The 23014-nt window shown below is 37.7% G+C and overlaps 2 protein-coding genes across 3 annotated transcripts; both read left to right on the top strand.

Moving 5' to 3' along the window:
- Positions 1 to 2020: 2020 nt before the first annotated feature.
- On the top strand, positions 2021 to 18661 carry LOC117307389. Of its 2 annotated transcripts, none has more exons than XM_033792129.1 (5): positions 2021 to 2259; positions 12907 to 13145; positions 15266 to 15434; positions 16117 to 16228; positions 17813 to 18661. In XM_033792129.1, exons 1-5 carry the CDS (start codon positions 2257 to 2259, stop codon positions 17845 to 17847), a joined length of 558 nt encoding a protein of 185 aa, XP_033648020.1. In that variant the 5' UTR covers positions 2021 to 2256; the 3' UTR covers positions 17848 to 18661. The 2 variants fall into 2 exon arrangements, with proteins under 2 accessions (XP_033648020.1, XP_033648019.1); XM_033792128.1 differs by lacking the exon at positions 2021 to 2259 and adding an exon at positions 11430 to 11558.
- Positions 17900 to 18694, top strand: LOC117305500 (predicted GPI-anchored protein 58). Its single transcript, XM_033790374.1, has one exon. It carries the CDS (start codon positions 17900 to 17902, stop codon positions 18692 to 18694), a length of 795 nt encoding a protein of 264 aa, XP_033646265.1.
- The last annotated feature ends 4320 nt before the right edge of the window (positions 18695 to 23014 follow it).

Below are 23014 nucleotides of genomic sequence, written 5' to 3'. Positions count from 1 at the left end.
CATTTTAGATCGTTTGCTTAAGCGAAAAAGAAGAAGGTGCTGACAAAATGGCGGGCGAGATAAATGCGGAGTGCACTCGGGTGGCGATACAAAAAAATCATCACCTGTGTCTGATATGTATTATTTGTAATGGTTCAAAGTGCCCCTCGAAAGGTTTACACACTAACTTGAAAGTAAACAAGAAGATAATACATTGAACAGCATGATTCTGAAGCATTTTAGACACTCGTTTATTCGCTACACCTACCATACAAACGCACGTACAATCACCGCTGTGCTGGCACAATAACATCGTTTACAATGAGTGTTGCACTATGCGCTGTGTGAATAGGGTGCTTAAGCAAAATAGAGGCTTTAAGTACCCTTTTTGTTTGCTTACCTATGTAAGCAAAAAAACTTGCTTAAGCAAGGGTATGAAATGAAAAACTTGCTATGTGCGCCCGTTAAGCACAAAATCGACCGTTACGGGATGCAGCTCTTTGAAACTGGGCCCGGCGCTTAAACAGGGTGCTTAAGCAATGGGGCTTTAAGGACCCTTTTTGCTTGCTTGCCTCGTCGCCGTTTTAAGCAAAAAAACCTTGCTTAAGCAAGGCTATGAAATGAAAAACTTGCTAGGTGCACCCGTTAAGCACAAAATCGACCGTTAAGCAGCTCTATGAAATTGGGCCCTGACCTTAAACCAAGTACAATGCAGCAATTAAGCGGCAGTGAAAGGAATGAATTGTCTCAGGGTGGTGAAACGGTCGTTCAAATACATCGATACCAACAGCTTCCAGATTCTATACAAAACATACATTAGACCGCACTTGGAATACTGTGTCAAATCATGGTACCCATGGCTGGAAAAAGATAAGCTCATCTTGGAAAAAGTTCAAAGGGGGGCCACCAAGTTGGTCCCAGCCCTAAGGGAGCTCCCATATGAAGAAAGACTGCAAGCTCTAGATCTGTATTCCCTGGAGAAGAGAAGAGAAAGAGGAGACCTTATAGAGACCTTCAAGATAAGGTGGACAGCAGAAAATTCTTCAGAACATCAGACACAACCACAACAAGAGGTCACTCTCTCAAGCTCTTCAAGCCATCCCTGAAGAAAAAGATTGGATGCAGGAAAAATGTCTAAACCCAAAGAGTAATAAACATATGGAAGTCCCTTCCACGTACAAGCCATACTGGATGCCAAAACTGTTGCAAGATTCGAGTCAAAACTGGATACTCACTGGAATGAGGAAAATATAGGAAGGGGTCACAAAGGCTATGCCTAATTATAATTATAACTGACATACAGATCCTTGTCATTTGATTGGTGGAACTTACTTCACGTGACATTCACTATTACTCCCGTCCGCACCGGCGATCAAAAAGACCTATTCGCCCACGGGGAATAGCATTTCCCATTCAACAGTTAGTATCATCCTTGTTCCCAATGTTTTTGAGCAGTACAGCGCCGCCTCCCATCGGCTTCGCCTCGTGAAATAGAACAGTCCAAATTTTACCTTGCGATAATATTCCTCCCAGCCCATTCAACTCTGAGCCACTCAAATATACCATCTTTCAACTCATGAACATATTTGCACCATTGCACTCACAAACATTCATTATTTGTATATTAATCTACCCATTAAACCGTAGTTAGTAAGTAAGTAGTAATTAGCTACGAAAAGTTAGCCTAGGCTAATTTGTTAAAAGTTGATGATGAACACCTTTTTTTCCGGCATCTAAAATACAATCAAGTAACACAAATAAATTTTTATATCAAACAGTAGACGAACATTCAAATCTCAGATCAGTATTTTTTTTATTAGAGTAAAAGTGTTGATTTTTGAGCAGGTTAAAACATACGAAATGTGAAAAGACTAGAAAATAATGTTGAATTAATGTATGTTCAACGAATATTATACGGGAATCCTTGCTCAATGCTGAAATAACGGTCTGATAATCATGAGGGCGCCCTACGCCCCACACTGACGTCATGTATGCAACGCGTGGTGTTCATTGTCTCAAAGGGGGAATACCCTGATTTCCATGCTCAAGATTGCGAAATACTGCCCCTTTTTTCCTCTTTTTGTATCACCACTCTAGTTGTACGTTACCATCCAAATTATCTGTAGTGATCTCTACAAAAACATCGAAATCTAAGAGAGAGCTCCTGCATTTGTCTCCTCGGTTCAAATAAGCAGACGAATACAACCAATGTAGTAAGGCGTCCTAAATCAGGGAGCTGACTGAGATCATAGAGGGGTCCTTACTCTATGCTGAGACATGGTAAGTTAAGTTTGCTCTATCTAACACTATAAAACAAAGAAATCGACCAATGTGTACTCAGGCTATGGCCGCTATGGGGCACCATTTGGCATTTTTAACATGTTTAAAGTGAGTGTGTACTCCTAGAACTAGAAGTACTTTGACCTTGCTTCCCAACTGAAACGTTAAAAGGATTGACGTGGCTCGACCGAGACAGTTAAGGATTCCACAGTCATGACAGTTAATAAACCACAGACAGAGTTCTGACCTATAATTTATATAGCCCCATAAATTGACTGGTCATAAATTGGTTCAATTCACTCTGTATCCAATTGGTCCCAGCACCTTTGATACCAATTTCTTTCGTTTTTTTTTTGTATGCAACGATCTGCATCATATAAAACTTATCGATCTAATGCTACTGAAGTTGTACTTGTAGACAGCCCTACGCCTGTATTTGTTCAAAAAACATCACACGGTTTGGGTAAAAAACGAATGATTTTTTAGTGTGAACTTCAAAAAAAATCTCAACGATCTGACAACTTGCTCCCCAAACCACTTTACAATCAAAACACTACAATCAATTGCTACAATTGAATGAACCTGACTAATTTATTATGAGAACGACCGTCAGTGTGCCCGCTTTGAAAGAGCAAGTTGTCAAGATCGAATAGATTTTTTGAAAAGTTCACACTCAAAGATCATTTGATTTTTACCCAAACCGTGTCATGTTTTGTAAAACAAATCCAGGCGTAGGGCTGTCTACAACTTCAGTAGCAATAGATCGGTAAGTTCCATGATGCAAATTGTTGCAGACAAAAAAGCACAATAAATTAATATTGTGGCGAAAAGTGCCTTTTCCCCAGAGTTTATTAGGCTGAATCTTTGCTAAAAATAGAGCTGTCAACTATATAATGGTGTTCGAGGGTTTATCGTATTTTATTGTGCTTGGCACTTGCATATTTAGCAGTATTCACGACACAGTCTTTGACAATAATTACCTGTATTAATGCCATGTTTATTACTTTAATCCTTAAAGGTTTACAGGAACAGTTGTTAAGAATTTATGAGAGGATGTTCTAGAATTAGCCTATCCAGCGGAGATCTTATTGAGATAATTAATTCACAAGTTTCCGATATATGTTGTTTATCGTTAAATTGTCTGTACATGTATATAAATTGTGTACGTAAGACAGCCTATGTAAAATGTACGTATGTAAATAGTACACACACACAGAGTTCGTGAATTGTATAACATTGTATGTGCACTTTGACATTGCCATAGGAAAACTACATGTAAACTTTATTACCCATGGTTTAGCGTTGAGTAGGCCTATAAGCCACGCCTGCAAAGCATGTTTGGCCAATCACGTTAGGTCGCTGGTCGCAAGCGCTAATTAGCATATCTGGTCGCAACCAGTTACTTTTGGTCGCAAGCGCTAATTTGCATTGCAGTAACCGAGACCTACCAAGTCTCACGCATTAGGCGTGAGACTCACGCATTTGGGCTCTGTCTCACGCTCACACGCACAGCAACCATTTTCTCACGCATTGGGGCCAGACCGGGAAAAAAATACAAAATAACGCAATGCATTGCCAAATCGCGCTTGTGTGTACAAAAAACGCAATCTACAATGTTTGCACAATCTTCAGCTTGCACGCAGTTCATCAGAGTAACTGGAGCTGCAGTACAACAGAGCGCAAATGTGAAGATTGCGCACGCTTTTGTTCTCCCAGCAGGTTCAGCAAAATTCGGCAGAGCGCAAAACGCTTATTGCGCACAAGTTTTTCCCGATTCGTTTAGCAAATTCGATAAATACGCTCCACTAACGAAGACACAAACAGGCAGGAGAAGTGAGCGGAGGATTTTGGACATTATTTTTAGTCGATTTTTTTTTTTTTAAGGAAATAATCTGACACAATCGTACCTCCAAATTAACCATCAACATGTCATGTTTACCTCTTGTGAGTTTAATTGTTTGGATAACTTTCCGTATATGGTGCCACCACTTTTTCACTCATTTTTACAAAAAGGGATATCAATCGGGTAAATTATTTAGATACTATATGATTTTATTTCGAATAAAAAAGTGGTGACGCCATACGGAAACTTTTACAATTATTCTGAAGAGGTTTTTGATGGATTTTGGAAAACTTTTGTGGCCCACAACTAAATTTCTGCAATTTTGTTTTATTTTATTAAAAAAAGTTGGGCGGCGATTTCGAAAGACCCCCCCCCCCCCCACCCAATCCCCTCCCGACAGTTGCTAGACCGATCCACGACATTAAAGATACGACTGATGACAATATTTATCGCTAAGAGAGGTGAATGTTTCAAAGTCACGAAGTGTGTCTGCCCTGCCTCTTTTATAAATCTGCATCGTCACTTTACACAGTTGCTATGGAAACGTGCCATCCCAGCTGCATCAGCGTGTGCGCACGCTCGATGACGTCACAGGGAGGCAGCTAATCTTTTTTTGAAGGCTGTTTGCACAAGGGAGAAATAATGCGTCGGGTGTGTACAGAGAGGGCACGTTTTCATAATGTACATTGTACAAGTGTCATGCCATGAGATTTTCTTCAATGACAATTATACCTTAAAACTTGCAATGTGTTCTCCTCATTACACATACAGTTTCCTGAAATCAATGTTTTATGTTTGCCTATTTGAAAACTTACTCCAATATGGAGGTCCCGAGTAAACAGCCAACAACTTTGGTTTCTAACCACCTTGACTCAAAATAGTTTGGATAACTTTTTACTTGTTTTTGCAATTTAATACAAACATGTTCAGTGTGAAGGGGCACATCTCCAAAAATGTATTTAATCGTGGAGATGCTGACGTTTGGAGAAAACGGCCAACAACTTTGGTTTCTAATAATCTTTAAAAGGCATTGGACACTATTACTTGGTGACGAGTAATGGGGAGCGGTTGATGATATAAAACATTGTGAGAAAAGTCTCTCTGAAGTGCCATAGTTTTCGAGAAAGGACTAATTTTCCACGAATTTGATTTCGAGACCTCAGATTTAGAACTTGAGGTCTCGAAATCAACCATCTAAACGCACACAACTTCTTATGACAAGGGTGTTTTTTTCTTTTAGTATTATCTCGCAACTTCGATGACCGATTAAGCTCAAATTTCACAGATTAGTTATTTTATGCATGTTGAGATATATTTATTATGGTTGTGTATATTTACAAGATGAGATGCAACAATTTGTTTTTTAATTGACAGTAACGTCACTTTTTAAAACACTTTTTAGCGTACACAAGCTTGTTTGTGCGTGGTTGGGGAGTGAAGGGAGGGGGGGGTAGGGATCGGAACAACTTCTTACCATTAACTCTTTGTACAAGTTCTTTCAGTGAGTTGATTTTGGCCTGAATTCCAGGCTGCGCAAATGTATAGTTGTCTTGGATTCCGTCCAGTAGCTTACTCATGCACCAGAACGTGTCCGCCTCGACTTCCCTCAGCTTGTCTGTCGATAGAGCTGTGATGTCTAGGTCTTCAGTTACGTCTACATTTGCAGCTGTAGGCAAAATTAATAGCACACTTCAGAAAATTTGGATCGCAACCGCAGGTACCGAAATGGTGACCAACTACCTCATTCAACTTTGTTTCCCTGACAGCTTCCCACGAGTACTGTCTACATTTCTCAATACAAATTGTCTAAAAAAAAAAAAAAAAGGTATTTCCACCCGTGGAACTTTTTTAATAATAATAATAATAAAGACTGCTGGGTGTTCAAGGTGCAGTAAAACCAAAAATAAAACGAATAAAAAACCAGACACAAAACAAATTAGTCCTTGAAAACCTGTGACATGAGATAAGTTTTGAGAAGAGATTCAAATTTTTGTGGTAAAAAGACAATATCTAAGATTAAGTGGTAGAGAGTTCCAGATGCGTGTCAGACAACTCGCCACTCGGACGACTTGTCTGTTCGGACAGCACAATCGTTCAGACAGTTCGACGGTTCAACTTGACTTTGAGACAACTCGACAGATGGCCAAGACAAGTCGACGGTTAGACAGTCGACCTCAGTTACTGACATGTTACCGACATGAGTTTCCTGTAAAAAACGTCTGTTGAGTTGTCCCAATAATCACACTGTCTCAACCATTGAGTTCCGAACGGTCGAGTTGCCTGACGGACGAGTTGTCTGAACACCTTCCAGATGCGTCTGGGCATATGGTGATGATTACACAGAAATGGTTATTTAAAAAGGGTTATGCTTTCCCCACCACTAAAAACACTGGTGCCTGTGTGGGACGGACATGTGCATCTTGACATTGAGCTATAGAGTACCGTAAATATAAACAAATATCTTCTTCCTAAATATCTTCTTCAAAATGTCAAATCTCATTGACCAGGGGGGACATATATTTTTCCGTTGCAGCACTTCATCTTTGGAACCACCTACCTCTTCACATCAATACTTCAATTCACTCATTCAAAACATCTCTCAAAACGCACATCATGTTTTTTTATTTAAACTTTTATTTGTTTGATAGTTTTCATTGTAATAGCGCCCTGCGCACCTTGGTAGATATATGCGCTTTTAACATTTGTTATTATAATTAGTTTTTTATCATGCCGAAACTGAATATCCGTATTGTATTAAAGGGAAGGTACACGTTTAGTAATTACTCAAAACAAATCTTAACTTAAAAACTGACTTGGTAACGAGCATTGGAGAGCTGTTGGTAGTGAAAAACATTGTGGGAAACGACTCCCTCTCAAGTAGCGTAATGTTGGAGAAAGAGGTAATTTCTCACTAAAATAATAAAAGACTTCTAGCTAGAAAACTTTTATTCCCATCTGAAGCACACAAATTCTTCATACATGGGTGTTTTTTCTTTCATCATTTTCTTGCAACTTCGATGACCAACTGAGCCCAAATGTTCACATGCTTGTTATATTATGCTTATTATGGGATACACCAAGTGAGAACACAGTCCCTTTAAACATGTTAAAGCGGATATGTGGATATTTCACAGGTCTGATATTCATGATGCCGAAAAACACCCTACCTGTGTGCTCAGTGAGGAATACTACAAAAAAAGGAGTGACAAGATCGTTGATGCATTGTACATAGCCGCTTGCTGGATGCCGGATAACCCAGATGTACAATATCCGCTCAAAGATCTGTAGGAAAGGCGGGATGGGATTATCATATATTTGGGCGATTTTTGCAAACCTTCAGTTATCAGTTTGGGGTTTGATCAAAGAAGAATTTTGAAAAAATTACCAGAGCAGGATTTGATCCAATGACCTTCAGCTTAATAAGCCAGTGCTGAACAAACTGAGTAACATGTAACTAGCTTCATGGTGAAAGTCTCCCATTGAAGATCTAAGTTCGGAGGTGCCAGTCAGAAGCTATTAAAAAGCACTAGACACCTTTTTAGTTGTCGAAGACCAAATATTCTCACATGCTGTATTCCAAAATATGCATAAAATAAAAAATTTGTGATGCTATTGGTCATCAAAGTTGCAAGAGAACAATAATTAAAGAAAAATTTGCATTGTTGCCCATATTTGTGTGCTTTCGGATGCCTAAAAAGGGCTCCAGGTCTGAGGTCTCTTCAACTTTGAGAGAAAAATTACCTCTTTCTCGAAAACTCCGTTACATCAGAGGGAGCCAAAACAGCCAATACACACAATGTTTTATTACTATCAAGAACTCTCCACTGCTTGTTTAGTACACACTGATAAAAGCAGCCACTTTAAGACTCTTTGGTTATCAACTCCTCAGTAGAATACACTGATAAAAGCAGCCACTTTAAGACTCTTTGGTAATCAACTCCTCTGTAGTATACACTGATAAAAGCAGCCACTTTAAGACTATTTGGTTATCAACTCCTCTGTAGTATACACTGATAAAAGCAGTCACTTTAAGACTCTTTGGTTATCAACTCCTCTGTAGTAAACACTGATAAAAGCAGCCACTTTAAGACTCTTTGGTTATCAACTCCTCTGTAGAATACACTGATAAAAGCAGCCACTTTAAGACTCTTTGGTTATCAACTCCTCTGTAGAATACACTGATAAAAGCAGCCACTTTAAGACTCTTTGGTTATCAACTCCTCTGTAGTAAACACTGATAAAAGAAGCCACTTTAAGACCGTTTGGTAATCAACTCCTCTGTAGTATACACTGATAAAAGCAGCCACTTTAAGACTCTTTGGTTATCAACTCCTCTGTAGTAAATACTGATAAAAGCAGCCACTTTAAGACTCTTTGGTTATCAACTCCTCTGTAGTATACACTGATAAAAGCAGCCACTTTAAGACTCTTCGGTTATCAACTCCTCTGTAGTATACACTGATAAAAGCAGCCACTTTAAGACCGTTTGGTAATCAACTCCTCTGTAGTACACACTGATAAAAGCAGCCACTTTAAGACTCTTTGGTTATCAACTCCTCTGTAGTAAATACTGATAAAAGCAGCCACTTTAAGACTCTTTGGTTATCAACTCCTCTGTAGTAAATACTGATAAAAGCAGCCACTTTAAGACTCTTTGGTTATCAACTCCTCTGTAGTATACACTGATAAAAGCAGCCACTTTAAGACTCTTCGGTTATCAACTCCTCTGTAGTAAACACTGATACAAGCAGCCACTTTAAGACTCTTTGGTTATCAACTTCTCTGTAGTGAACACTGATAAAAGCAGCCACTTTAAGACTCTTTGGTCATCAACTCCTCTTTATTATACACTGATAAAAGCAGCCACTTTAAGACTCTATGGTTATCAACCCCTCTGTAGTGTACACTGATAAAAGCAGCCACTTAAAGACTCTTTGGTTATTAACTCTTCTGTAGTATACTCTGATAAAAGCAGCCACTTTAAGACTCTTTGGTAATCAACTCCTCTGTAGTATACACTGATAAAGGCAGCCACTTTAAGACTCTTTGGTTATCAACTCCTCTTTAGTATACACTGATAAAAGCAGCCACTTTAAGACTCTTTGGTTATCAACTCCTCTGTAGTATACACTGATAAAAGCAGCCACTTTAAACTCTTTGGTAATCAACTCCTTTGTAGTATTGACAAAAGCAGCAACTTTAAGACTCTTTGGTTATCAACTCCTCTTTAGTGTACACTGATAACTCATCTGTACATGCTGAACAACAGCAAGTCTGAAAGTCTACTTAGGTTTCTTTATTCTTCAAATAGTCAAAGCTTACGCTTGAACTCGATAAGACAGACTTACAGACTCCTCTTTTGTTAAGTGCTCTAATACTTTTTTTATTGAAATGGCTGTTTTGCCTTCAACTGATTTTGATGTGAATTTTGTATGTTTCATCATAAAGAATTTAAAACCATGCATTTTTTAATTAAACACAACTTTTCTGGGTAGATTTTTATTTGATTTATTTGAAAAAGAGTTTGACGAAGGTCATTCCCATTTAGCTGAAGCTGGGCCAAGAACACACCTTGCTTAAAATATGAATACGGTTTGAAAGCTAAATACCGATTGTATAATTATTGTTTGTGACTGATGCTCTGTATTGTTGTCCTTTGTTTTACATTTTAATTGAGAAGGTTCTTTGTATCCAACCATTTATTCACGGCATAAGATGTGATCGGATTGTACCTTCAAGCATTAAATTTGGAAAACATTTAGGGGTATGTCATGAAAGTTATCTGGCTACAGGAACATTACAGTTGCCCTTGAAAGAAAAACATACGTAGAATAACAAACAAGTGCAGCCATTTTTAAAGTTTTTATCATCGAAGGTACAATTCTTCCTCAATACTTCCTCCATACCAGCCTACTACATTGACCAACATAATGCAAGAGCATTCCTAGCTCAAATGTTTTTCCTGAATTAATATATATACCTAAAGCGTCCACTGCAGAAGGTTGTAATTAATTAAGCAGTGAATGTGAGCGTCTGTAAATAAAGAAAAGTAAGTTTGAAAATCTGATCGTTTGTCGTGAATTTTCATTGTACTTTTTTGAAGTTGAATTATAGTACAGGTATGAACAAGGGTCAATCCAAGTCAAATCATCGCCATTGTGGGTCCATCTAATGGATTTTCTTCCATTTGCTGATTTGTTTTGATCTTATTTAATATTAGGAAAATATAAATTAAGCATTCTTGGCCTCGTGGTTTGATATAAAAGTTACAGGTCGTTGAACTTCTGAACTTGCAACTATTCAACCTAGAGTTGGATGCTTGTACCTCCACTAATACAGAATAAACTGAGATAATTATATCTTAATTTAAGCCCCTGATACAAGAAATAAATTTTGCAAATACTTTATAAACAAAAAACAATCAACAAAATCAGTCAGGGCTTGGCAAATAAACGTTGTACCTTTGGCCGCATTGTTATGCTTTTCCAAAAGAAAGCATCTCCAATAATCACGTCGAACATTGAACTTAGACACGCATGGGTCTTGAAGGAACATCAGCTTTTTACTTGCGTAGTAAATATTTGACTCACACCAAAATGTGCGAATGGTTTGGTATTAAATGTATTGGTACATTATTATTTTGTGCAGAGGTCTCAAGTAAAAGTGCATAAAAAATACCTATGTGTGTGTTCTTTATCAGTAAGTTATGGGCCTAGGTTAAAATTTAATAATTCAGTTCATACGAAATATTAAAAAAAAAAAAAAAAAAAAAAAAAAAAAGGGTGAAGAAAACATACACAGCAGGCGCAGATCAACAGTTTTATTCTTGTTTAAACCACTTTGTTAAAGCCAGGAAAAACCATTGAAAACCCCTTATGTTGGAGACTTATGATCTAAAATATCTGATTCAATTGAGTTAGTTCTTCAGTGTACATGTTATTATTACGAAGCTGTTTAGTATTTAATAAACACAACCATTTGGGGATGGTGAGTGGGTCAAAACAAATACTGTTGGGGAAAAAACATTACAACACTTAAGCCTACAATTCTGAATGGCCCGTTGCTTGAAAAGTACAGCGCCACACACAGTCACTGGATCTATATTCACACTTGCTTTTTGGGCATAAAGTCGTAAATTCCTCCATCATCCAACGTTAACCATGTTCTTTCAAATCAAATTCTATAACCCATTGTCAATAAATCATTCACACACCTGGACATTTTCCAATATTACGTCAGGGGATAAATATAAAAGACTGCTGATTGGATAGTTTTGGGGCTTTGGTCTGGGTCGGGTAAGGATTTTACTTTGGCAGCCGCAGTTGATGTTGGCACATTACGTTGTACCAAACCATCATTGTATAGCTCTGCGTGTTGTTGTTGGATGGGAAGATATTTCTCCCCATATCCTTCTAAAGAAGTGGCCATCACAAAAAGTAACAACAACTTGGACATGGTAAGTTGTCCCCCAATATGGTGCCAATCCACATCACGTGTTTATGGAGCAAAATTAAGTGTGTTGTAAAACAAAAAACTAACTATCAACCTGTATTCATGTGATTATTTGGAGACGAGGTAGACCCACAGTAACTAAAGGGCGCTGTGTTGGTTTTTAAAGTTTAGGTCTTGGGGTAGGCTTACGACCGAAACAAAAAATGCAAATTTTAATTTACCCGAAGTGCAGCGCTCCATCAGTTACTGGGTTTGGCACGGATATACAGTGAATGTTACCATGGTCTGACTATACTGGAAGAAAGCTGACTATGCTATAGCATGCTATGTTAATATAAGATGATCCAAAGACGTTAAAGAGGTGATTGCTTGCACCAAGAAAGTTACTCGGGAGTTGCTTGGCCTCTACTCGGTAACTTTTCTCAGAAACGTTTGCGTTTCCTGCCACCAATTTGTCATTAGTTAAACAAGAAAATAGTATCAAATTTACTAAAATTAGTATAAAATAATTGTAAAAATGAGTAAAAATAAATGGTGGCAGGATATGGATGTTTCCCTTGTTGGGTGATATCAATTTTAAAATGGACTTGAACAGTAGGCATAAGTTTACTCAAATGAGTTTTCCTATTTGTAAAAAAAATAAGTGAACAAGTGGTGGCATGCTATGGAAAGTTTTCCCCTTGTTTTGTGGTATTAACTTTAAAATGGACTTGAACACACACCCAACTTCAAAACCCCCAAAACAAAACTATACCAAAACACAGTCGTTTTGAAAGGAAGGTACCTGTACACTTAACCTTTTGTGATATGGTGGACACAAGAGTGTACTGTTTGGTGTTGTTGCATAAACATACACATTTACCAAACCAAAATTTAGTAATAGTGTTCTATTAAAGTGTCCACGGTATCTAAAAATGGCTGATTGAGTTAACCCCATTTCAGTTACAGTCCACTTTGGCTCACTCAGCATTGGACTTCCTTTAAAATGAGGAAGATCACTGCACTGAAGTGCTTCACCAGTTTACGGTATAAAAGTTATATTGGATTAAAACTAGAATGGGGTTTGTTGGACACGTTTGGATGTAACTAACAAACATGATTACACCTCTTCGGCTAAAATTTGTCAAAGCCAAAGTAGAAAGAAAGAAAAAATCAGACCAGAAAAACAGGTAGACTGTCTCCACATATTTTTCCCCATTACTATTTTTTTTTACAGTAATAACATATATTGCAGACTCACATGACTAAATGAGAACTTCCCCAGAAAAGTAGTACTTCAAAAGTAAATGTAAAAACAAGTGTCTAAGTAGTGGTATTTGACAAATATATGTTGACTTTTCCCCCATGATTAGGAATCTTTGAGGCCTTTGCAAACCCTGGCTGACCTGCAGGATGCATTGAGTGCAGCAAGAACAGACTACAACCACTCATCAGCCAAGGTGGTGACCAACAAGAAACACATCAGAACTTCAAAGAAAATGGCGTTCAAGTCGTCATTTATTGCAAAGTCAAATCGTACAGAAAGATCTGAACCAGTGGACACCAAGAAGCAATTGGAAGTTGACCAAGCTGTGGCAGCATCTGATGACAGGTAAAGAACAGCATTGCAATAATGAACAGCAACACAATGTAGGATTTGTGGGTATAATGGAACCGGAGTTTAAACATTTTGAAGGTCCAACTTGTAGGGTTTTAGGCCAACTTAAGATAAAAAAAAAATAGAAGTTATTGGAAACTACCATCTTCCATTTTTAACTAGAAACCCTAAACTAACATACAGTTGGTTTAAACAAAATTCAGCTCAAATTGCAAAGGATATTTTCAATAAAAACGGTTCTGAAAACGGTTATCAAGTGCTACTCTCCTGCAAAATGCAAAAAATAAACAAGGGAATGTAGCGAAGTTTAGGGGTCTGATTATTTGTATTTCTATTTTAAGGAAATCAGAGAGTATTCTTCTTTATTTTGTTTTATTAAGGCTATTTTTGAATTGGTGCATGTATTCATAAAACATTTTAAGCTTGACAGGTTTTGGTGGCCGGATGACTTTTAATATTTTATGTGGTGTAGTCACACCGAGGACCGCCAAGAGAAAAAAAAAAACAAGTTTTCTCGACCAATAACCTCCACACGCAAAATATGGGACGAATGCTTCTTGTCAGGTGGGGAAAACATACATTGGACAATGAAAACCCAGAGCCTGTTCTTTCGGTTTCAATTTCAAGAATGGTTAAAATGTTCTTTATTCCACAGCTAAAATCAATATAACATTCAAAACATTTAAAACATCTAAAACCAAAAAAGCAATCACCTATGCCTATAAAGCCATATTGGACACTTTCTGTACAGAACAAATACTAAAAGTTCACAGATTTACAAATAACTTACAGGGTGTACAGAAGGCAATGATGAAAGACTTCCCATGAAATATTATTCCATGAAATGCTTTACCTTTTGAGAAAACATTAAAACAATTATCGATTCTTAATATAGAGAATAACGGATTTATTTTACATACATGTCATGACAAGGTGAAACATGCGGAAACAAGGGTGGGCTTTCCCATTATTTTCTCCCGACTCCGACGACCGATTGAGCCTAAATTTTCACAGGTTTGTTATTTTATATATAAGTTGTGACACACGAAGTGTGGGCCTTTGGACAATACTGTTAACCGATGTTATGCGATTGCTTTAACAAAATAACCTTGTATTGCAGTCTAAATGAATGAGTCAATGATACCAACGAAGGTACAAATATCACATAGTGATGTGGGGGAGATCATTTTGCTGCAGAACCCATGGAAGCAAAACCTTGTAGGCCCCTATTCATGGCCCAGACAGGTAGGCCATGCCCATTCAAACTAATCGATCATGGAGAAAGTATCAATAGGTTATACTAGATATGAAGTTCAAAGGCGATATCCTTTTATGCTTACACCTTTTGACAAAAGATAACCTTGGCTTGTTTACGTTAACCGCAGTTTGAAAGCTACTCCTATGTTGTGTATGTTTGTGGTGGGGTCTGTGCGGATTGCCTATAGAATTTGGTGATATTTTCTAATAAACAAGCATTGTAACAGATCGCCATTGCACCCTGTTAAGAGGTGTCCAAAGGTAAGCAGGCAGTGTCATCTCATTTGTGACACCAAATCAACATGATCGGTAAAAGTCTTTTTTGTTTTGTTTTTGGGGGCAAATCTAAACAATAAAAAAACCTTTGTGGAACAATAGATGATAGATCTCTCTGGTAGGCCTACATACTTTCACTTATTGGTTGAATTGTTGTGAACCTATAGTTTACAGTGTGAAAAAGGGGATCATTGGTGTTCTTTGCCTTAAGGTTTTTCCCAAAAAAAAGTTGTCGTAGTACTTTGTAGCGAACAAATGTAAGAAAGGCATGAAGGCTCAAATGTATATATTAGCCTTTGTTATGCATTTCTTTGCGATATAATTATAGAGTCTTGTAAGATAACAAATGTAATCTTCAAGACAGGATATTATAAACATCAAACATAAATAGTCACAAAAATGCACATCGAGCAGTATACATGCTCGAATGAAAGTCTGTAACATTGAGTTGCTGTTATTGCCATTAGTGCTCTTGCTTTCACCTCGATTTTAGTTTGGCTTTTAAAAGGTATGGTGAGACTTAAAGTATAAGCGGAGTGCTGTATTGAAACAAAATGTTTTGGTTTTTCTTTTGGTTTCAGAGAGAGTGAAGAACGTCATGTCCAGATATTTGTTTCTAATCCAGTTAAGGAGAGTCTCTGTCTGCAACTTCATCCATCCACCACCATCTCTGACTTGAAAGAAATAATACAGGAAAGACTAAACATCCAAGCAAAGAATCAGCATCTTGTCACTAAGAGGGGCATTGAGGTATGAGACGTGTAACATTTGGTGCTGACAATCTAAAAGTTTTGCTTTATGAACTTAATGGAATTTATTGTTTAGAAGTATATTTTCCAGAGGTTATATCAGAGAGTTTTAGTCTTTTACAAAACCTTGTCCATCTAAAAGAGTGACCCTTGGTATGCATTCTTTGTAATTTCCTGTCAGGCAAGACACCATCAGAGTATTAAAAAGTACATTGTCATCTTGACCTGGTGAAGATATGTTTACTTTTTGTATTGAGTTGTCAGCGCACATGCATTAAAGACATACAAAAGTTGACATCTGAACAAAGTTTAAGATGTGTCCTCTTTTTGTATTTTTTTAATCTTGTTGAAATTCTTTGTTGTAATTTCCAAACCTTAAATCACTTTTACCTGTATTAATGTTGAGATACAATCAATACATGCAAAAACTTCTGTAGCAGTTTATAACAAAATGACAATCATCAAAATAGGAGCCTATGCATCCTTTAAATGTGAGACACCACAGAAAGTAAACCTGCACTCAACAAATTATTGAAATAATATGTATTTTTTTACCTTTTCTCCATAACATTTTGTGTGCACCTTTACAGGTGCTTTTTGAAACTTTCAAACAACTAGAAAGGAATTTGGCCCTGAAGTTTTATTTGTGATTTATTAGGAACACTTTTTTGTTGAACACGCAGCTTTGTGACACACAGTCTCTGATGGGGCTTGGCATTCAGCAAGATACCAACCTAGAGTTACGTCAAGTCGCTGGGTTGATGGGCGGAACAAGAAAGCGAAAATCTAGAAGTGGTAAGTACGGGTATCCTCTCTCAACACTCTCTAAATACTCTAAGAGCAGGATTTGTGGAAGTCTGATTTCCATGAAGGGGATGGGGGGGGGGGGGGGGGGGCTAGATAGTTAATTATTTAATGCACTATAAAGCTAGACGTTCACGCAGTGCGTACGTGGTACAAGGAACGAAAAAAAAGTCAAAGCATGGACTGCTCCATGGTCAAAGTTAGGATTGACTAATTGAGAGGGAAATGAATTTGTTTAATTCCGACACAGGGTTTTATCTGGTATTTGGCAGCCTATAGCAAGGAAATTAACTTCCAATTTTATAAAAGGAAATATTGATAATGAGAGGTTTTATAGTATAAGGTCTATGGATTTAGCAGAATTACTTAAATTTCATTTGAAATGCTTTCACAATCAAAATGATTTTTTCTTAAACTACGTATAGCCTTAAATTTGCATTTAATTCAAGTCTACATTTCACAATTTTTAAGTTGCATTTCTACTACAAATGTATTTTAAAAAGCTGAAACTCAACGAATTTAAATCTGGTTATTGATCAGTGAATGTTTAACAGTTTAAATTGACTGTGTGGTTTTTATTGGCGAGCTGAACGAGCTAAAACAATAACAAACTTAAATTGTCATTACCCCTCATTGCAATGATGTTCTGATTTGAAACTTAAATCAAATATTGCTTCTTACATACCGGTTTATAATAAGTAGGGTAGATGGCTTCGCCTTTTACATACAGATACATATGAAGAGATTAAACTCAAAGCGTGCATCACTTGTTCCAGTTGCATGAGCTAAAACAATGAAAACCTTAAATAGGCATAACTCCTTATTGCAATGATGTAGTGACTTGAAACCTAGATCAAATATTGCTTCTTACATATGTAGATGCATATGAAAAGAACAAACTCAAAGATTGCATCACTGGTTCCAGTTGAATGAGCTGAAACAATGAAAACTATAAATAGGCATAACTCCTTATTGCAATGATGTAATGACTTGAAACCTAGATCAAATATTGCTTCTTACATATAGATGCATATGAAAAGAACAAACTCAAAGACTGTATAACTGGTTCCAGTTAAACGAGCTGAAACAATGAAAATCTTAAATGGTAAATTAAACTCCTTTTTCCAATGAAGTACTGACTTGAAACTTCAATCAAGTATTACTCTCTACATGTAAATTCAACATGAACAGTAAAAACTCAAAGAGTTTATCACTGGTTCCAGTTGAATAGGCTAAAACAATTAAAACCTTAAAAGGTCATTACTTCCTTGGCAATGTCTCCGCCCCTTTGACCATCAGTTGATCAAAGATTGGTTTTTCTGTCAGTCACTGGTTCTATCTGGCGATCGGCATCTCGCATGACAGCTTCGCTGTCTAGTTAATAATGCATGCTGTGGCAACAGAAAATGATTTACGATTGAGTGACCCAGGTGTTAAATTGAAATAGATGTTTTGTTGAAATCGACCGGAAAAACCTTGATTTCAACAGTTTATATGATTTTTTTTTTCGAAACAAGCTAAAATTCAATCAAAAATGTCTATATCATTATTTTACAAACATTCAACAATTTACAGGGAAGGGAAAAAAAATCAACCAAGACACAAGCTGAGCAAGAGAAAAAGACTTCGTCAGAGTCAAAACAAGAAAATGTCACTGAGTCTATGGAGACTTTCTGTACTCTTGCTAGCATCCTTGGTACTTCTTCTAGTGCAGTCCAGACCCAGAGAACTTCTCCTAGAACAGGGGCTATTCCTAAGAACCCAAGGGGAACGAAAGAACAAATGAAGCATCAAGATCAAGGAAAACCCTTAACTCAACAGTCGAGTGCCTCTACTGAGAAACAAGATTGCTTAGTCCAGTCCCAGAGAACTTCTTCTATAACAGGGGCCATTCCTAAGAACACAATGGGAAGGAAAGCACAAACGAAGCCTAAATCTCAAACACAAGCAAAAACTCAACTTGGTGCCTCTGTCCATTTGTCGGAGGAACCTAAACCTCATCATAGTGCCTCGGTCCATTTGCCAGAGGAACCTAAACCTCATCAGAGTTCCTTGGTCCATTTACCTGAGGAACCTAAACCTCATCAGAGTGCCTCGGTCCATTTACCTGAGGAACCTAAACCTCATCAGAGTGCCTCGGTCCATTTGTCGGAGGAACCTAATTCTCATCAGAGTGCCTCGGACCATTTGCCAGAGGAACCTAAACCTCATCAGAGTGCCCCGGTCCATTTGCCGGAGGAACCTAATTCTCATCAGAGTGCCTCGGACCATTTGCCAGAGGAACCTAAACCTCATCAGAGTGCCTCGGACCATTTGCCAGAGGAACCTAAACCTCATCAGAGTGCCTCGGACCATTTACCTGAGGAACCTAATTCTCATCAGAGTGCCTCGGTCCAATTGCCAGAGGAACCTAAACCTCATCAGAGTGCCTCGGACCAATTGCCAGAGGAACCCTAAACCTCATCAGAGTGCCTCGGACCAATTGCCAGAGGAACCTAAACCTCATCAGAGTGCCTCGGTCCATTTGCCAGAGGAACCCATACTGCATCAGAGTGTGCCGTCTACAGCAGGAACCATCGATGAGATAGCTTCAACTGTGACAGTAAAGGTACAGATCAACAAGAACCTTTATGCTTTTATAATCATTGAAACTTATTGAAGTAAAATAAAAACTAATTACTATAACTCATAATTCTGTACAGTTTTGTGCATTCGCGAATATACGGTTTACCGGTACTTAGGTTCCTCAAATCCCTAGAGACTTCACAATCCAAGCTTACTCCTCCAGACCCGATGAAAACTTAGAGATTCTACAGTCCTAATGAGAGTTCAATGAAAGCTGCGAGATTCCATATTCCTGATGGGCGTTACCGCTGAATGAAGGTTCAGCTCACACAGTATAGGGCCGAGAGTCCCTATATGTGTTGATGTTTTTTGACCGAAAAGGTACTTTTGAATGGGAATCAAAGTTTGTTGAATCGGTCTTCAACTAGTGGTTTAAACCCGCCGAGCCCCGGTTCTTCATAATTACCTCGACTTTTAAAAGTTACCAAGAACCAGGCCTCGTTGGGTTTAAACCACTAGTTGAAAACATCTTCACCACACATTGCCCTTATTATTTGCAATAAGGGACATTATGTCAATAGGGATACAAGATTAGTGATCCGCTCTTTACTGCCTGTTTAAAACCCTGTAGCTAGGGGTTTGTCTGTGCGAAAAAAGTCACTTTTCAGCTTGATCCTTCATGGTCCTTTATCGTCATCTTCCTATACTGTGCTACAACCTTCTCCGGAGTGGAGACTTAAGACCTGTTATGGAAACAAGTGAGTTACAGTGTGGACATAGGAGTGTACAAATCAGAAGATGACTTGTTGTGTTCATTTGTTTTGAATCATGTATTTAAGTGTTCAGAAACAATTTTTTTCCATCTCTCCTTTATCTAGACATAGTTCCTGCAGTTCACCAAGACCTAGCAACAAGATCACAATCATCCGATGCGCTTACCTTAGTTCATCACCAATCACAGGCAATGGTGAAAAACATGTCAATCGGAGAGGGTAGTAAAGTCTTTATGGCCCCCGCTTCTGGAAACACCTTCATACAACATGTAACAGGTATTACATTATTATACAACAACTTTGTATGTCTAAAGTATAATTAAAAAAAAAAGTTTAAAATTTAACATTAAACATTTAAATTTCAAGAATAAGTCTCACCACCTCTTAAAATGGACCAAACACAGAACAATGACAAACACGAAACGTCACTAAAATTATGTCTTGTGAATTTATATTATCCAAGCATATGTTACTAAAAAACTTTAGGTAAAAAAGGAAGCATCTTCTGCTGACAAAATCATACTTTGTTTAAGAAGAAGTTGAAACAATTTTTGAGCTGAACTTTGTTTGTTGCCGCTCACCAGGAGCGGTGCACGCCAATACTCAAGCTCAAGTTACCCCAATTGTACTTAAAACTAAGGAAACATTGAAGCAACTCGTTTTGATGTACAGAAAAAAAATTCTACAGAATAGCAAAGCCACTTTCAGTTTAAGAATTATTATATGACGTAATGTAAGCTCTTCAGCAATAAATATATAGAAGATATTTCTTGCGTTGATTTTTCTTCGTTATCTCTCAACAGTAATGCCACCCCCCAATCTTCAAGCCCAAGCTATTGCAGAAGTGATTGGAGAGGTATTGAAGCGAGTGGACATGACTACAGGTAGCTAGTAGATACTCTCAAGATTCACAAAACAAACATGTATGATAAACTTGTATGAGATGAATATGTTGAAAAGGTAGTGAATATAATACAAATGACACTAAATGGGAATCATACTTTGACGACGCTTTAACTTGACATCGAGAGCGGGTGTTGCAATCAACGTTTAGCAGGTCACTAGAGAGCCCTAGTTGGTAAAAGGTATAAGTTCTTAATCTTTGAATCCGAATACTAAGAGTCGATTCCGACTGACTCCAAGTCCAAGTTTGGAGTCACAAGGGCAGAGCCTGTGTCAGAATTTATCACTCGTCTGTATTTATTACCTCTCAACAGGAGGCACACTCCAATCCTCCCACTCAAGCCCGAGCTTTTGCAGATGTGACTAGGGAAGCATTGAAGCAAGTGGACATGACTACAGGTAGCTAATAGAGTAATTACCAATAATATCCTGTGCCTTCGAGTGGATTCATATAAAGAAAAGTTTGCAACTTGAAAATGAGGGAGGGAATATACCATCTGACGTATATTAGCATGTCAGTAGACAACCCGTTGAAGAAATGTATTCAAGTTCTCAATCATTTGATAAGTCTAAGAACGATCGTGTTCAGCTCTAGTGTACATCAAAGTTTGGGGTCCCAAATGTAAGGCTGTGTCCGAATCATTAGTCAAAAGGTATTGTTCTTTAAATTAGTAAAAAAATACTATTAATAAACAATTAAACTAGTACGTGTATACATACATGTGTACATAAAAGTTGAAATATTTTGGTTTTTTAAACAGAAAACCCTTTCTAAAAACAACACAGTGTTAAAAAAGAACATTTGTTATATATTTTATTAACTCCTCAAACTTTAAACTAACTTATAACTTGGAGTACGAGGCTAGTTTATAAAACTAGCCTAGTACTAGTAAGCAAAACATTGAAGCTCATCTCAACTCTCTGAACAGTAATAGCAAAACAGAAGATTGACTATTTACTTATCTTTTCACTATTTTGCAAAATAAATGTCACAGAGTCCGAAGTAAACAAGGTAGACAAAAGTTATAGAAAGGTTTGCGGTAACACCATGTAATGACTATCTCTAATGAGTTGGGGTGGTTCTGAAAAGAACCGTTGGTTTCAACTCGACGTTTCGATAAGTATGCTCTGATCGTCTTCTGGCATGTCTGGAGAAAAGTAGACGATCAGAAGACAACCCGTTGTAATTACATGGTGTTACCGCAAACCTTTCTAAATCGTATTTTCACCATGCAAAGTTTCAAATCCTAATTAAGGTAGACAATATTCGACATGATTTTTAGTAATTACCAATAGTGTCTAAATGTTTTCAATTCGTGTAGGCGCCTTGATCGGTTTTCTGGAAAAGTGCGCATTATAAATTTATGTTATTATTATTCGCACTACTGCACAACGGCCACAGGGATAACCTTATCACGACTACCAGTGATTCTATTGTGCATATTAATCAAGGGGCAGCACTATTTTCTTACTTTGAATTATATTCGGAGAAAGCTGTGTTTAAATTAATTAGTCAAAGGTTTTGCTAGTAAATCTTGTGCCCTTGACACTATTCCTGCTTGGCTTTTGAAATATCATATAATAACTGTTTTACCCACACTCACTTCAATCATCAATGCTTCTCTTTCATCAGGCTCTTTCCCAAACACACTGGGCCAAGCCATAATCTCACCAATAATAAAGAAACCTTCATTGGATCAAAATGCATTTACTTAAAAGTAGTTATCGGCCTGTTTCCGATTGCAAAACTTAGTGAGAAAGCTGCTGCTAAACAACTGAAGCAACACATGTCAATCAATAACCTTGAGGAGCTCTGTCAGTCCGCATATAAACACACAATAGTACCACTCTTTTGAAGGTTCAGGATGATGTTCTTAAGGCAATTGCTAGTTCTTAGGCTATGTTGTATTTCTAGTGCTATTAGACTTGTCTGCTGCCTTTGACACCATCGATCATGATATTTTACTTGACAGAATGAGGGATGGTTGAGGCGTTTCAAATCATATAATAATAATATAATAATAACTTGTAATGCGCACATATCCACCCTGCTGGGTGTTCAAGGCGCAGTAAACCAAAACAAAACAACAACAAAACACAACACAAAGAAAAACAGACACAACAAAATTAGTCATTGAAAACCTGTGACATAAGATAAGTTTTGAGAAGAGACTTGAATTTTGCGGTACAAAGACAAGATCGAAGATTAAGTGGTAGAGAGTTCCAGATGCGTGGCGCAGCTAGAGAAAAAGACCTGTCACCCCATGAGTGTCGAGACTTGGGTTCAATGAGGAGAAGCATGGAACTTGATCGAAGATTCCTTGATCGAGTGTAAACTTGAAGCAGTTCAGAAATATAGTGGGGAGCCTTGCCATTTAGAGCTTTGTGGACAATGAGCATCAGCTTGAAGATGATTCGTTGAGAGATAGGGAGCCAGTGTAGTTGGACCAGAATGGGGGTGATAGAACAGGATTTTCTAGACAGTGTCACAATGCGGGCAGCAGTATTTTGGAGCCGTTGAAGTCGGGAAATCTGT

Source organism: Asterias rubens, chromosome 2 (assembly GCF_902459465.1).
Source record: "Asterias rubens chromosome 2, eAstRub1.3, whole genome shotgun sequence".
NCBI lineage: Eukaryota > Metazoa > Echinodermata > Asteroidea > Forcipulatida > Asteriidae > Asterias > Asterias rubens.
The sequence above is the reverse complement of the archived record's forward strand: the minus strand, read 5'-3'. Positions and strand labels throughout refer to the sequence as shown.